This window comes from Oncorhynchus keta, chromosome 22, assembly GCF_023373465.1.
Source record: "Oncorhynchus keta strain PuntledgeMale-10-30-2019 chromosome 22, Oket_V2, whole genome shotgun sequence".
NCBI classification, from domain to species: domain Eukaryota; kingdom Metazoa; phylum Chordata; class Actinopteri; order Salmoniformes; family Salmonidae; genus Oncorhynchus; species Oncorhynchus keta.
Genome location: NC_068442.1, coordinates 43,033,101 through 43,049,075, shown reverse-complemented (window position 1 = coordinate 43,049,075; position 15,975 = coordinate 43,033,101). Strand labels below are relative to the sequence as shown.

The window sequence follows — 15,975 nt, the reverse complement described above, 5'->3', positions numbered from 1 at the left end:
GAGCGCTAAGAACCTTGGCGTGATCCTGGACAACACCCTGACGTTCTCAACTAACATCAAGGCGGTGTCCCGTTCCTGTAGGTTCATGCTCTACAACATCCGCAGAGTACGACCCTGCCTCACACAGGAAGCGGCGCAGGTCCTAATCCAGGCACTTGTCATCTCCCGTCTTGATTACTGCAACTCGCTGTTGGCTGGGCTCCCTGCCTGTGCCATTAAACCCCTACAACTCATCCAGAACGCCGCAGCCCGTCTGGTGTTCAACCTTCCCAAGTTCTCGCACGTCACCCCGCTCCTCCGCTCTCTCCACTGGCTTCCAGTTGAAGCTCGCATCCGCTACAAGACCATGGTGCTTGCCTACGGAGCTGTGAGGGGAACGGCACCTCAGTACCTCCAGGCTCTGATCAGGCCCTACACCCAAACAAGGGCACTGCGTTCATCCACCTCTGGCCTGCTCGCCTCCCTACCACTGAGGAAGTACAGTTCCCGCTCAGCCCAGTCAAAACTGTTCGCTGCTCTGGCCCCCAATGGTGGAACAAACTCCCTCACGACGCCAGGACAGCGGAGTCAATCACCACCTTCCGGAGACACCTGAAACCCCACCTCTTCAAGGAATACCTAGGATAGGGTAAGTAAGGGTAAGTAATCCTTCTCACCCCCCTTCTCCCCCAAAAAAAAGTTTTAGATGTAAGTGGCTGTTCCACTGGATGCCATAAGGTGTATCCACCAATTTTGTAAGTCGCTCTGGATAAGAGCGTCTGCTAAATGACTTAAATGTAATGTAAATGTTATATCCCAAAAAGTCAGTTTAGTTCGCGCTATCGATTTGAGTAATCCACTGCAGGGAAAGGAATCCAAAAATCTACCCCTAAACTTTTTTTCAACAAGTCAAAATACATTTGTATTTACTCCTCAGACACCTTAAAATGTAATCAAACTATAATATTTCTTTCAGATACAAGTATGTTCAATAGGAAACCGATTTTGACAGGTGTGCAACTTCATCATGGTGAGCAAAAACACAGATTTCCAACACTGTGTCCTCATACAAAAACTGTTATTTCTTATTTGTTTTTGAAGTTACAAGCCTGAAACCTTGAACATAGACTGCTGACACCCAGTGGAAGCCATAGGAATTGCATTCAGGGAGCAATTTTACAATATGAGCTTTCACTTGCATTTCTAAAATAAAAATCTGGTTGGTTTTTCTTTGGATTTTCTCCTACCATATCTATTGTGTTATATTCTCCTACACTATTTTAACATTTCTACAAAGTTCTTTTATTTTTTATAATGGCACCAATTATATGAATATCCTGGCGTCAGGGCCTGAGCTACAGGCAGTTTACTTTGGGTATGTCATTCAGGCGGAAATTGAGAAAAAAGGGCCTAGCCCCAAGTTAAAAGTTAATATGTGTAATGTCTTTCCTTCTTAATGCATTTGAGACAATCAGTTGTGTTGTGACAAGGTAGGGGTGGTATACAGAAGAGTCCTATTTGGTAAAAGACCAAGTCCATTTTATGGCAAGAACAGCTCAAATAAGCAAAGAGAAACGACAGTCCATCATTACTTTAAGACATTTAAGACATGAAGGTCAGTCAATCCAGAAAATGTCAAAAACTTTGAAAGTTGTGCAGTCACAAAAACCATCAAGCACTATGATGAAACTGGCTCTCATGAAGACCGCCACAGGAAAGGAAGACCCAGAGTCAACTCTGCTGCAGAGAGTAAGTTCATTAGAGTTACCAGCCTCAGAAATTGCAGCCCAAATAAATGCTTCAGAGAGTTCAAGTAACAGACACATCCTAACATCAACTGTTCAGAGGAGACTGCATGGATCAGGCCTTTGCTGCAAAGAAACCACTAAGAAGATAGTTGCTTGGGCCAAATTTGAAATTTTTGAATCCAACCGCTGCATCTTTGTGAGATGCAGAGTAGGTAAATAGATGATCTCTGCATGTGTGGTTCCCACCGTGAAGCATGGAGGAGGAGGTGTGATGGTGATTTGCTGGTGACACTGTCTGTGATTTATTTAGAATTCAAGGTACACTTAACCAGCATGGCTACCACAGCATTCTGCTGCGATACGCCATCCCATCTGGTTTGCGCTTAGTGGGACTATCATTTGTTTTTCAACAGGACAATGACCTAACACACCCCCAGGCTGTGTAAGGGCTATTTGACCAAGAAGGAGAGTGATGGAGTGCTGAATCAGATGACCTGGCCTCCACAATCACATAAACTCAACCAAATTGCGAGTTCTCAGAATATGTGGGAACTCCTTCAAGACTATTAGAAAAGCATTCCAGGTAAAGCTGGTTGAGAGAATGCCAAGAGTGTGCAAAGATGTCATCAAGAGAATGCCCAGAGCGTGCAAAGTTAACCACCCAAGCCCACTCATGCCTACGCCCCTGATGAAAACAGTGCATGATGACTGAATTGCGACATCCTAAATAGCCTACTGAACAAGACTTCGGACCATACTTTCTCAACACCTGGTTTGCATTGCCATTGTTGCCTTAGTTAGCATTTACTGGTAGATATCATAAGTTAAAATCTCTTTCCTACCCTACCAGCTACAGCTGTGAGCTGCTCTGTGCCAAAACCAGCTGAGAGCTGCATGCTCTTGCTGCCTGCCTGCAGATGATATTCCTGCTGAAACTAGACTATGTGTACGGCAGCGCGCATATGAATGTAGTTCAACATGCTTTGCGATTGTGTAGGCTACTTTGTGCATGATTTCACTATTGTACTACATAATTGACAAGTCGTATACCTCCACTCAACTCCACTCCACACCTCTACACTACACTCCTCTACACTACACTCCTCTACCCTACACTCCTCTACTCTACACTCCACTCCACTCCACTCCTTTACTCTACACTCCACTACAGTCCTCTACACTCCACACCTCTCCACTCCACTCCACTCCACTCCACTCCTTTACTCTACACTACAGTCCTCTACACTCCTCTACACTCCACACCTCTCCACTCCACTCCACTACTCTACACTCCTCTACTCTACACTCCTCTACTCTACACTCCTCTACACTCCTCTACACTCCTCTCCACTCCTCTACACTCCACTCCTCTACACTCCTCTACACTCCACTCCTCTCCACTCCACTCCACTACACTACTCTACACTCCTCTACACTCCTCTCCTCTACACTCCACTCCACTCCTCCACACTCCACTCCACTCCTCCACACTCCACTCCTCTACACTCCACTCCACTCCTCCACACTCCACTCCTCTACACTCCACTCCTCTACACTACACCCCACTCTTCTACACTACACTCCTCTACACTACACCCCACTCTTCTACACTACACTCCTCTACACTACACTATTCTACACTCCACTCTACTCCTCTACACTCCTCTACACTACACTACACTCCTCTACACTACACTACACTCCTCTCCACTACACTCCTCTACTCTACACTCCACTCCACTCTACTCCTTTACTCTACACTCCACTCCTCTACACTACAGTCCTCTACACTCCTCTACACTCCACACCTCTCCACTCCACTCCACTACACTACTCTACACTACTCTACACTACACTCCTCTACACTCCTCTACACTCCTCTACACTCCACTCCACTCCTCCACACTCCACTCCTCTACACTCCACTCCTCTACACTCCACTCCTCTACACTACACCCCACTCTTCTACACTACACTCCTCTACACTACACTATTCTACACTCCACTCTACTCCTCTACACTCCTCTACACTACACTACACTCCTCTACACTACACTACACTCCTCTCCACTACACTCCTCTACACTACACTATTCTACACTCCACTCTACTCCTCCTCTCCTCTCCTCTCCACTTCTCTACACTACACTACACTCCACTCCTCTACTCTACACTCCACTCCACTCTTCTACACTCCACTCCACTCCTCTACACTCCACTACACTCCTCTACACTCCACTACACTTCTCTACACTCCACTACACTCCACTATTCTACACTACACTATTCTACACTCCTCTCAACTCCTCTACACTCCACTCCACTCCTCTACACTCCACTCTACTCCTCTACACTCCCCTACACTACACTCCACTCCTCTACTCTACACTCCACTCCACTCATCTCCACTCCTCTACACTCCCCTACACTCCACTCATCTCCACTCCACTCCACTCCACTCCACTCCACTCCACTACACTACACTACACTACACTACACTACACTCCTCTACTCTACTGGTCCTTTGTGTTTTACAGTAAGAGCACTCTCCTACTGTACATGAGTGAGCTGGTATTACCGTTGTTACTGATGCTGTCCGTTCAGCATCAGGTCCACTAGGTTCTCCACATCTCTATTGTAGATACACAGTCTATATACAGATATATATATATATACACAGGAGTGTATATACACATAAAGTACACTATATATACAAAAGTATGTTAGTGGATTAGTGGTTTCGGCTACTTCAGCCACGCCCGTTGCTGACAGGTATATAAAATCGAGCACATGGCATGCAATCTCTATAGACAAATATTGGCAGTAGAATGTTCTTACTGAAGAGCTCAGTGACTTTCAACGTGGCACCATCAGGATGGATGTTGCCTTTCCAACAAATCAGTTCATCAAATTTCTGCCCTGCTAGAGCTGCCCCGGTCAACTGTAAGTGCTGTTATTGTGAAGTGGAAACGTCTAGGAACAACAGCGGCTCAGCCGCGAAGTGGTAGGCCACACTAGCTCACAGAACGGGACCGCAGAGTGCTGAAGTGCGCAACGCGTAAAAATCTTCTGTCCTTGGTTGCAACACTCACTACCAAGTTCCAAACTGCCTCTGGAAGCAACGTCAGCACAATAAATGTCTGTTGGGAGCTTCGTGAAGTAGGTTTCCAGGACAACGCTACCTGCCCGAATGCATAGTGGAGGAGGAATAATGGTCTGGGGCCGTTTTTCATGGTTTGGGCTAGGCCCCTTAGTTCCAGTGAAGGGAAATCTTAACGCAGCATACAATGACATTCTAGACAATTCTGTGTTTCCAACTTTGCAGCAGTTTGGGGAAGGCCCTTTCCTGTTTAAGCACAAAGCAAGGTGCATACAGAAATGGTTTGTCAAGACCGGTGTGGAAGACCTTGACTGGCCTGCACAGAGCCATGACCTCAACCCCACCTTTGGAATACATTTGAACACCGACTGTGAGCCAGACCTAATCGCCCAAACTCACTAATACTCTTGTGGCTGAATGGAAGCAAGTCCCTGCAGCAATGTTCCAACATCTAGTGGAAAACCTTCCCTGAAGAATCAAGGCTGTTATAGCAGTAAACGGGGGACCAACACCATATCAATACCCATGATTTTGGAATGAGATATTTGACGAGCAGGTGTCTAAATACTTTTGTTCATATAGTGTATATGGCCTGGCGAAGCGGTTGTACTGAATGGAAGCTGATAATGAGTTTTTTACTCCGCTGGTATCAGGAAGAAATTAGTCCTCAGTGTCCAAGACCGAGCCAAGACCGAGTACAAATGTATCCAACACAGAGACAAGACCGAAACACTGAAAATGTGGTCTTGAGACCGGTCTCCGCTACTACAACACTGCTAAGGTGTTTCTGAAGCAGCAATGCAGGTGGGACTTAGAGCACCTTCAAGCTTAAACGGTTTGAAACGAAGGAGGGCAGAGGTCCCCTCAGTAGGATAGGCATTGACGCCTCTGGTCCCTACCTGATCAGGGTAATCTTGACCTTGGGCGAGGCACTCTTGATGATGGCCGAGGCGTTCAGGTGGCTGCGGCCATACAGGACCTGGTTGTTGATCTGATGGGGTAGGAGAGAAGGAGAGAGCATTAAACTACAATAGAGATTATTCATTAGGGCACACAGTAGCAAAAAAAGAAGAAGATTACGGTAAAAAATCACATTTCTTAATGGACAAGTTCAGGTGGTCCCTCCCTGCTTCGGTCAGTTTACTTCCGTTTGATGCCAAATAAACACTACCCATATCATATACCGGAAGAAGGATGGGTTTCATTTCTTTATCTCTCTAACAAAGACACAGCAACATAAACATGAACACACGCATGCAAACAGAAATACACCCTGTAAGCAAGTGTGCACCAAACACACACCACACACACCACACAGACACCACACACACAGTCATCTTATTTATTGTTGGTGATGAAAATGACAGGATGATTTTTATTTTTATTTCACCTTTATTTAACCAGGTAGGCTCGTTGAGAACAAGTTCTCATTTGCAACTGCGACCTGGCCAAGATAAAGCAAAGCAGTGTGACACAGACAACAACACAGAGTTACACATGGAGTAAACAATAAACAAGTCAATAACACAGTAGAAAAAAAAGAAGAAAAAAAAGAGTCTATATACATTGTGTGCAAAAGGCATGAGGAGGTAGGCGAATAATTACAATTTAGCAGATTAACACTGGAGTGATAAATGATCAGATGGTCATGTACAGGTAGAGATACTGGTGTGCAAAAGAGCAGAACAGTAAATAAATAAAAACAGTATGGAGATGAGGTAGGTAAATTGGGTGGGCTATTTACCGATAGACTATGTACAGCTGCAGCGATCGGTTAGCTGCTCAGATAGCAGATGTTTGAAGTTGGCGAGGGACATAAAAGTCTCTAACTTCAGCGATTTTTGCAATTCGTTCCAGTCACAGGCAGCAGAGAACTGGAACGAAAGGTGGCCAAATGAGGTTTTGGCTTTAGTGATGATCAGTGAGATACACCTGCTGGAGCGCGCGTGCTACGGGTGGGTGTTGCCATCGTGACCAGTGAACTGAGATAAGGCGGAGCTTTACCTAGCATGGACTTGGACTTGTAGATGACCTAGAGCCGTGTGGTCCTTCTGTAGCTCAGTTGGTAGAGCATGGCGCTTGTAACGCCAGGGTAGTGGGTTCGATCCCCGGGACCACCCATACGTAGAATGTATGCACACATGACTGTAAGTCGCTTTGGATAAAAGCGTCTGCTAAATGGCATATATTATTATATTATAGAGCCAGTGGGTCTGGCGATAAATATGTAGCGAGGGCCAACCGACTAGAGCATACAGGTCGCAGTGGTGGGTGGTATAAGGTGCTTTAGTAACAAAACGGATGGCACTGTGATAAACTGCATCCAGTTTGCTGAGTAGAGTATTGGAAGCTATTTTGTAGATGACATCCCTGAAGTCGAGGATCGGTAGGATAGTCAGTTTTACTAGGGTAAGTTTGGCGGCGTGAGTGAAGGAGGCTTTGTTTGCGGAATAGAAAGCCGAATTTGAGTTGATTTTAGATTGGAGATGTTTGATATGAGTCTGGAAGGAGAGTTCACAGTCTAGCCAGACACCTAGGTACTTATGGGTGTCCACATGTTCTAGGTCGTAACAATCCAGGGTGGTGATGCTAGTCGGGCGTGCGGGTGCAGGCAGCGAACGATTGAAAAGCATGCATTTGGTTTTACTAGCGTTTAAGAGCAGTTGGAGGCCACGGAAGGAGTGTTGTATGGCATTGAAGCTCGTTTGGAGGTTAGATAGCACAGTGTCCAAGGACGGGCCAGAAGTATACAGAATGGTGTCGTCTGCGTAGAGGTGGATCAGGGAATCGTCCGCAGCAAGAGCAACATCATTGATATATACAGAGAAAAGAGTCGGCCCGAGAATTGAACCCTGTGGCACCCCCATAGAGACTGCCAGAGGACCGGACAACATGCCCTCCGATTTGACACACTGAACTCTGTATGCAAAGTAGTTGGTGAACCAGGCAAGGCAGTCATTAGAAAAACCGAGGCTACTGAGTCTGCCGATAAGAATATGGTGATTGACAGAGTCGAAAGCCTTGGCCAGGTCGATGAAGACGGCTGCACAGTACTGTCTTTTATCGATGGCGGTTATGATATCGTTTGGTACCTTGAGCGTGGCTGAGGTGCACCCGTGACCGGCTCGGAAACCCGATTGCACAGCGGAGAAGGTACGGTGGGATTCGAGATGGTCAGTGACCTGTTTGTTGACTTGGCTTTCGAAGACCTTAGATAGGCAGGGCAGGATGTATATAGGTCTGTAACAGTTTGGTTCCAGGGTGTCTCCCCCTTTGAAGAGGGGGATGACTGCGGCAGCTTTCCAATCCTTGGGGTTCTCAGACAATATGAAAGAGAGGTTGAACAGGCTGGTAATAGGGGTTGCGACAATGGCGGCGGATAGGTTCAGAAATAGAGTGTCCAGATTGTCAAGCCCAGCTGATTTGAACAGGTCCAGGTTTAGCAGCTCTTCAGCTCTTCAGAACATCTGCTATCTGGATTTGGGTAAAGGAGAAGCTGGAGAGGCTTGGGCGAGTAGCTGTGGGGGGCTGCAGTGGGCAGCTGAGCTGCAGTGGGCAGCTGGGAGGAGGTGCTCTTGTTCTCCATGGACTTTACAGTGTCCCAGAACTTTATGGAGTTCGAGCTACAGGATGCAAATATCTGCCTGATTCCTCCGCTCAGGCATCAGCACATGATTAAGCATGCACGCACGCACGCACGCACGCACACACGCACACACACACACACACACACACACACAAGAGAGATAGGTAACCCATTTGAACTAAATGCTTTCAACCTTTAGTAAAAGTCTAAATAAAACCGACTAGCTCCATCGGTTCCTATTGGACAGGATTCACAAGGCAATGTCAACATAAATAATTGGTACATAAAGCCCAATGATGGCTTAAAATGTTTGAGGAGGTGTTTGTGTGTGTGTGTGTGCACGTGCATGCATGTCCCTGTGACTGTGTGTGTATGTGTGTGCGCATGTGTGTGTGTCCCTGTGACTGTGTGTGTGTGTGTGTGTCCGTGTGAATGCGTGTCCACATGCATCAGCCTGTGACTGTGTGTGTGTGTGTCCCTGTGACTGTGTGTGTGTGTGTGTGTGTGTCCACATGCATCAGCCTGTGACTGTGTGTGTGTGTCCCTGTGACTGTGTGTGTGTGTGTGTGTGTGTGTGTGTGTCCGTGTGTGTGTCCGTGTGAATGTGTGTCCGCATGCATCAGCCTGTGACTGTGTGTGAATGTGTGTCCGCATGCATCAGCCTGTGACTGTGTGTGTGTGTGTGTGTGTGTCCGTGACTGTGTGTGTGTGTGTGTGTCCGTGTCCGTGTGAATGTGTGTCCACATGCATCAGCCTGTGACTGTGTGTGTGTGTCCCTGTGACTGTGTGTGTGTGTGTGTGTGTGTGTGTGTGTGTGTGTGTGTGTGTGTGTGTGTGTGTGTGTGTGTGTGTGTGTGTCCGCATGCATCAGCCTGTGACTGTGTGTGTGTGTGTCCCTGTGACTGTGTGTGTGTGTGTGTGTGTCCACATGCATCAGCCTGTGACTGTGTGTATTGCAGTGTGTCGGGTCTGCCCCCCTCCTCTCCCGGTGCTTGTGGCGAGCCACATACATGTTTCATAGCAGCAGTGACTTTGTTGTAATGAGTAAAGCTGGCATGACAGAGAGGGTGGGAGAAATGGAGAGAATAAACAACAGGGTTGACAGTGGGAGGGAGGAGAAAGCGATATGATGGAATGAATGAATTGGCACGAAAAGGAAGACAACAGACACAACAGACAAAGGGTCAACTGTCAGTTCCAATTCAGGCTCTTCGATGTTACTATTAATGTTGTGGAAGATAATCTACGACGAACACATCAAAACATTACAGCTCTATGTAGACACATATATAATTCATTGCATTCAGTAGCAGTGCTCAAACCAAGCAACTACTCTAATCAAATCATAATAATCAATCACATCTATATTGCATGGCTCCTCGCTGCCTAGGCAGTCTTCTCAGAAGCTGAACCTCCCTAAGGAAGACAGAAGAGGAGATACAGAGAAGAGAAGTGAACATCAATAGACAGAGAATGGAGATGGGATAGAGAAAAGTGTTTTAGGTTAGACCCTGTGGCCTTAGTGACAGCTATTCCCCTGTTATTCCTCAGAGGCACACACACACACACGCACAGCTGTTGTGTTGTGATGAATTGTGTGGCCTGAGAGGAGCCCTGGCATCAACAGTGACAGTGTTGTGTTGGGAGTTGGGACTGTCCGACTATATGGGATAAAGTGAAAATCTGAGGCCGGCACCTGACCCGCAAATATAGAAAATTCACTGTACAGTCAAAGACGGGAGAACCTTTTTTTTACAGGCCTTTTTAGATATGTTTCTGCATATAATTTACAACATTTTGATAGGCTATTGTTTCTGCATATAATTTACAACATTTTGATAGGCTATTGTTTCTGCATATAATTTCCAACATTTTGATAGGCTATTGTTTCTGCATATAATTTCCAACATTTTGATAGGCTATTGTTTCTGCATATAATTTACAACATTTTGATAGGCTATTGTTTCTGCATATAATTTCCAACATTTTGATAGGCTATTGTTTCTGCATATAATTTCCAACATTTTGATAGGCTATTGTTTCTGCATATAATTTCCAACATTTTGATAGGCTATTGTTTCTGCATATAATTTCCAACATTTTGATAGGCTATTGTTTCTGCATATAATTTCCAACATTTTGATAGGCTATTGTTTCTGCATATAATTTCCAACATTTTGATAGGCTATTGTTTCTGCATATAATTTCCAACATTTTGATAGGCTATTGTTTCTGCATATAATTTCCAACATTTTGATAGGCTATTGTTTCTGCATATAATTTACAACATTTTGATAGGCTATTGTTTCTGCATATAATTTACAACATTTTGATAGGCTATTGTTTCTGCATATAATTTCCAACATTTTGATAGGCTATTGTTTCTGCATATAATTTACAACATTTTGATAGGCTATTGTTTCTGCATATAATTTCCAACATTTTGATAGGCTATTGTTTCTGCATATAATTTCCAACATTTTGATAGGCTATTGTTTCTGCATATAATTTACAACATTTTGATAGGCTATTGTTTCTGCATATAATTTACAACATTTTGATAGGCTATTGTTTCTGCATATAATTTCCAACATTTTGATAGGCTATTGTTTCTGCATATAATTTACAACATTTTGATAGGCTATTGTTTCTGCATATAATTTCCAACATTTTGATAGGCTATTGTTTCTGCATATAATTTACAACATTTTGATAGGCTATTGTTTCTGCATATAATTTACAACATTTTGATAGGCTATTGTTTCTGCATATAATTTCCAACATTTTGATAGGCTATTGTTTCTGCATATAATTTACAACATTTTGATAGGCTATTGTTTCTGCATATAATTTCCAAAATTTTGATAGGCTATTGTTTCTGCATATAATTTCCAACATTTTGATAGGCTATTACTTAGTCAACTTGACTATAATTAGATACATGCCGCTTCTCTTCTGTCATTGCATGTTGCCCTAGAAGACTAAATAAACCCTAGCTCACCAGAATAATGTCATAAATCGATAGAATGACTGCTTCAACCGAGTTGACATCGGTAAAGTTTGTTTTCGCTTTTCTCTTTCATCTCTGCTTCTCTTGGGCAGCAAAGATGCATAGGGACCGGGGAGAAAATGCACTAACAAAAAAACAGGAACAATTTTCCATGCAGAAAATCAGTTTGACCGGTTGTAAGGAAATTAAACATGTTTTTGATAATATTTCAGTTTGGCTTGTATGCATACTTTATGTGGTTGAAATAGTAATCAGCTTTTATGATGCTGATAAAGACAGCAACACCACCTTTACAGACGGACCCTAACTGCACATTCATCAAATCAAATTTTATTGGTCACATCCACAATAACATCTGCAAAATATGTGTTCCTAGCTCCAAAAGTGCAGTAGTATCTAACAATTCACAACAACACACACAAATCTAAAAGTAAAATAATGGAATTAAGAAATATATAAATTATAGGACGAGCAATGTCAGAGTGGCATTGACTAAAATACAGTAGAATAGAATACAGTATATACATATGAGATGAGTAAACATTATTAAAGTGACCAGTGATTCCATGTCTATGTATATAGGGCAGCAGCCTCTAAGATGCGGGGTTGAGTAAACAGGTGGTAGCCGGCTAGTGATGGCTATTTAACAGTCTGATGGCCTTAAGATGGAATCTGTTCTTCATGCTCTCGGTCCCAGCTTTGATGCATCTGTACTGACCTCATCTTCTGGATGATAATGGGCTGAACAGGCCGTGGCTCGGGTGGTTGATGTCCTTGATGATCTTTTTGGCCTTCCTGTGACATCGAGCACTGTTGCGTGGCACCACTCCACCAGGACCTTGTAGGAGGAGGTCATTGTTGGTTATCAGGCCTACTATGGTCCTGTCGTCTGAAAATGATTGAGTTAGAGACGTGTGCGACCACGCAGTCATGGGTGAACAGGGAGTACAGGAGTACAGGAGAGGACCGAGTATGCACACTTGTGGGGCCCCTACGTTGAGGATCGGCGAAGGTGTTGTTCCCTACCTTCACCACCTGGGGGGTGGCCCGTCAGGAAGTCCAGGACCCAGTTGCACAGGGCGGGGTTCAGACCCAGGGCCTCGAGCTTAATGATGAGCTTGGAGGGTACTATGGTGTTGAATACTGAGCTATAGAGTCAATGAACAGAATTCTTGTCCAGGTGGGATAGGGCAGTGGGCAGTGTGATGGCTATTGCATCGTCCGTGGATCTGTTGGGACGATATGCGTATTGAAATGGGTCTAGAGGGTCAGGTAAGGTAGAGGTGATATTGTCTTTAACTAGCCTCTCAAAGCACTTCATGATGACAGAAGTGAGTGCTACAGGGCGATAGTCATTTAGTTCAGTTACCTTAGCTTTCTTGGTTACAGGAACAATGGTGGACATCTTAAAGCGAGTGGGGACAGCAGACTGGGACAGGGAGAGATTGAATATGTCCATAATCACTCCAGCCATGCTCTCAAGATGCTGAAAGAAATAAATAATATTTCTCCACTCCTGCCCCCGAATCAAAATGGTGTATAATTTTACTTAAAGAAATGCTTAATTCTGCAGGACTTCATTTTAAAATCAGGCTATGTGAGAGGTTATACAGTCAGTGTCCAGATTTGAGTTAGGCTATAATGCTATGGAGGCCTGCCTCAGTAACGGAGAGGGAAACACTGCTCTTACTCTGGACTTTGAAGTTCATACAAAGTTGCTTGAATAAAGACGTTGAACGAAAGCGAAGGAAGGAGAAACTGGAGTAAGGGGAACGGATAAGGATAAGAAAAGACAAGACTATTTTGACGTTGTCGTGGTGAAAATCTAAAGACTCGACACTCGCGTTGTGTTTTGTGGCCAAACATTGTGATAGAGGTTTTCCTGGAATCTGTGTCTCTCTGAGAACAGCAGAGGTGGAAAGAGGAAAGACCTTCGCACACCTACTTCCCTTGCCTGCTGCTTGGATCCACCTGGCGATATGTTCATCGTCTGCCCTGGCCTGTCTCTCCCTGTCTGGTACAGGTACGCCCCCAATGGCTATAAGTCGTTATATATTACATTTTTTCCATTTTTCATTTTGCTATTTGCCTCCTGCATGCTTTGTTGACTACAAACGTTCTTTACCCAACCGCGGGACATACAATGTTTGTTCCCACACTCGGGATTCTGACTCTCTATTGGTTACACAGACTTTTGGCCTCCCATCCTATTCTAACCACCTCTCGCCGGCTTTGTATTCATGTTACATGATGAAATTGCTACAATATGATCTTGTTGCCATCTGATGCACATTCAGATGTCATAAACCAGCACTGCAGAGCTCTCCCTGTCCTCTGCCGTGCCCTGATTGTATTACTGTTGATGATATCTGGAAATGTGCATGTACACCCTGGCCCATGTACTGTTGATGATATCTGGAAATGTGCATGTATACCCTGGCCCATCTACTGTTGATGATATCTGGAAATGTGCATGTATACCCTGGCCCATCTACTGTTGATGATATCTGGAAATGTGCATGTATACCCTGGCCCATCTACTGTTGATGATATCTGGAAATGTGCATGTATACCCTGGCCCATCTACTGTTGATGATATCTGGAAATGTGCATGTATACCCTGGCCCATCTACTGTTGATGATATCTGGAAATGTGCATGTATACCCTGGCCCATCTACTGTTGATGATATCTGGAAATGTGCATGTACACCCTGGCCCATCTACTGTTGATGATATCTGGAAATGTGCATGTATACCCTGGCCCATCTACTGTTGATGATATCTGGAAATGTGCATGTACACCCTGGCCCATCTACTGTTGATGATATCTGGAAATGTGCATGTACACCCTGGCCCATCTTCTGTTGATGATATCTGGAAATGTGCATGTATACCCTGGCCCATCTACTGTTGATGATATCTGGAAATGTGCATGTACACCCTGGCCCATCTACTGTTGATGATATCTGGAAATGTGCATGTATACCCTGGCCCATCTACTGTTGATGATATCTGGAAATGTGCATGTATACCCTGGCCCATCTACTGTTGATGATATCTGGAAATGTGCATGTATACCCTGGCCCATCTACTGTTGATGATATCTGGAAATGTGCATGTACACCCTGGCCCATCTACTGTTGATGATATCTGGAAATGTGCATGTATACCCTGGCCCATCTACTGTTGATGATATCTGGAATGTGCATGTACACCCTGGCCCATCTACTGTTGATGATATCTGGAATGTGCATGTATACCCTGGCCCATCTACTGTTGATGATATCTGGAAATGTGCATGTATACCCTGGCCCATCTACTGTTGATGATATCTGGAAATGTGCATGTATACCCTGGCCCATCTACTGTTGATGATATCTGGAAATGTGCATGTATACCCTGGCCCATCTACTGTTGATGATATCTGGAAATGTGCATGTATACCCTGGCCCATCTACTGTTGATGATATCTGGAAATGTGCATGTATACCCTGGCCCATCTACTGTTGATGATATCTGGAAATGTGCATGTACACCCTGGCCCATCTACTGTTGATGATATCTGGAAATGTGCATGTATACCCTGGCCCATCTACTGTTGATGATATCTGGAAATGTGCATGTATACCCTGGCCCATCTACTGTTGATGATATCTGGAAATGTGCATGTATACCCTGGCCCATCTACTGTTGATGATATCTGGAAATGTGCATGTATACCCTGGCCCATCTACTGTTGATGATATCTGGAAATGTGCATGTATACCCTGGCCCATCTACTGTTGATGATATCTGGAAATGTGCATGTATACCCTGGCCCATCTACTGTTGATGATATCTGGAAATGTGCATGTATACCCTGGCCCATCTACTGTTGATGATATCTGGAAATGTGCATGTATACCCTGCCCCATCTACTGTTGATGATATCTGGAAATGTGCATGTATACCCTGGCCCATCTACTGTTGATGATATCTGGAAATGTGCATGTATACCCTGGCCCATCTACTGTTGATGATATCTGGAAATGTGCATGTATACCCTGGCCCACCTACTGTTGATGATATCTGGAATGTGCATGTATACCCTGGCCCATCTACTGTTGATGATATCTGGAAATGTGCATGTATACCCTGGCCCATCTACTGTTGATGATATCTGGAAATGTGCATGTATACCCTGGCCCATCTACTGTTGATGATATCTGGAATGTGCATGTACACCCTGGCCCATCTACTGTTGATGATATCTGGAAATGTGCATGTATACCCTGGCCCATCTACTGTTGATGATATCTGGAAATGTGCATGTATACCCTGGCCCATCTACTGTTGATGATATCTGGAAATGTGCATGTATACCCTGGCCCATCTACTGTTGATGATATCTGGAAATGTGCATGTATACCCTGGCCCATCTACTGTTGATGATATCTGGAAATGTGCATGTATACCCTGGCCCATCTACTGTTGATGATATCTGGAAATGTGCATGTATACCCTGGCCCATCTACTGTTGATGATATCTGGAAATGTGCATGTATACCCTGG

The 15,975-nt window shown here is 44.5% G+C and overlaps 1 protein-coding gene across 2 annotated transcripts in view; it reads right to left on the bottom strand.

Moving 5' to 3' along the window:
- The window catches only part of LOC118400675 (inaD-like protein), a 309,349-nt gene that overhangs the window by 83,379 nt on the left and 209,995 nt on the right, over positions 1 to 15,975 (bottom strand). For both annotated transcript variants that reach the window (XM_052475280.1, XM_052475281.1), the window contains one exon: positions 5,727 to 5,818. In XM_052475280.1, coding sequence (XP_052331240.1) covers positions 5,727 to 5,818 — 92 coding nt within the window. The remainder of the gene's footprint in view (positions 1 to 5,726; positions 5,819 to 15,975) is intronic.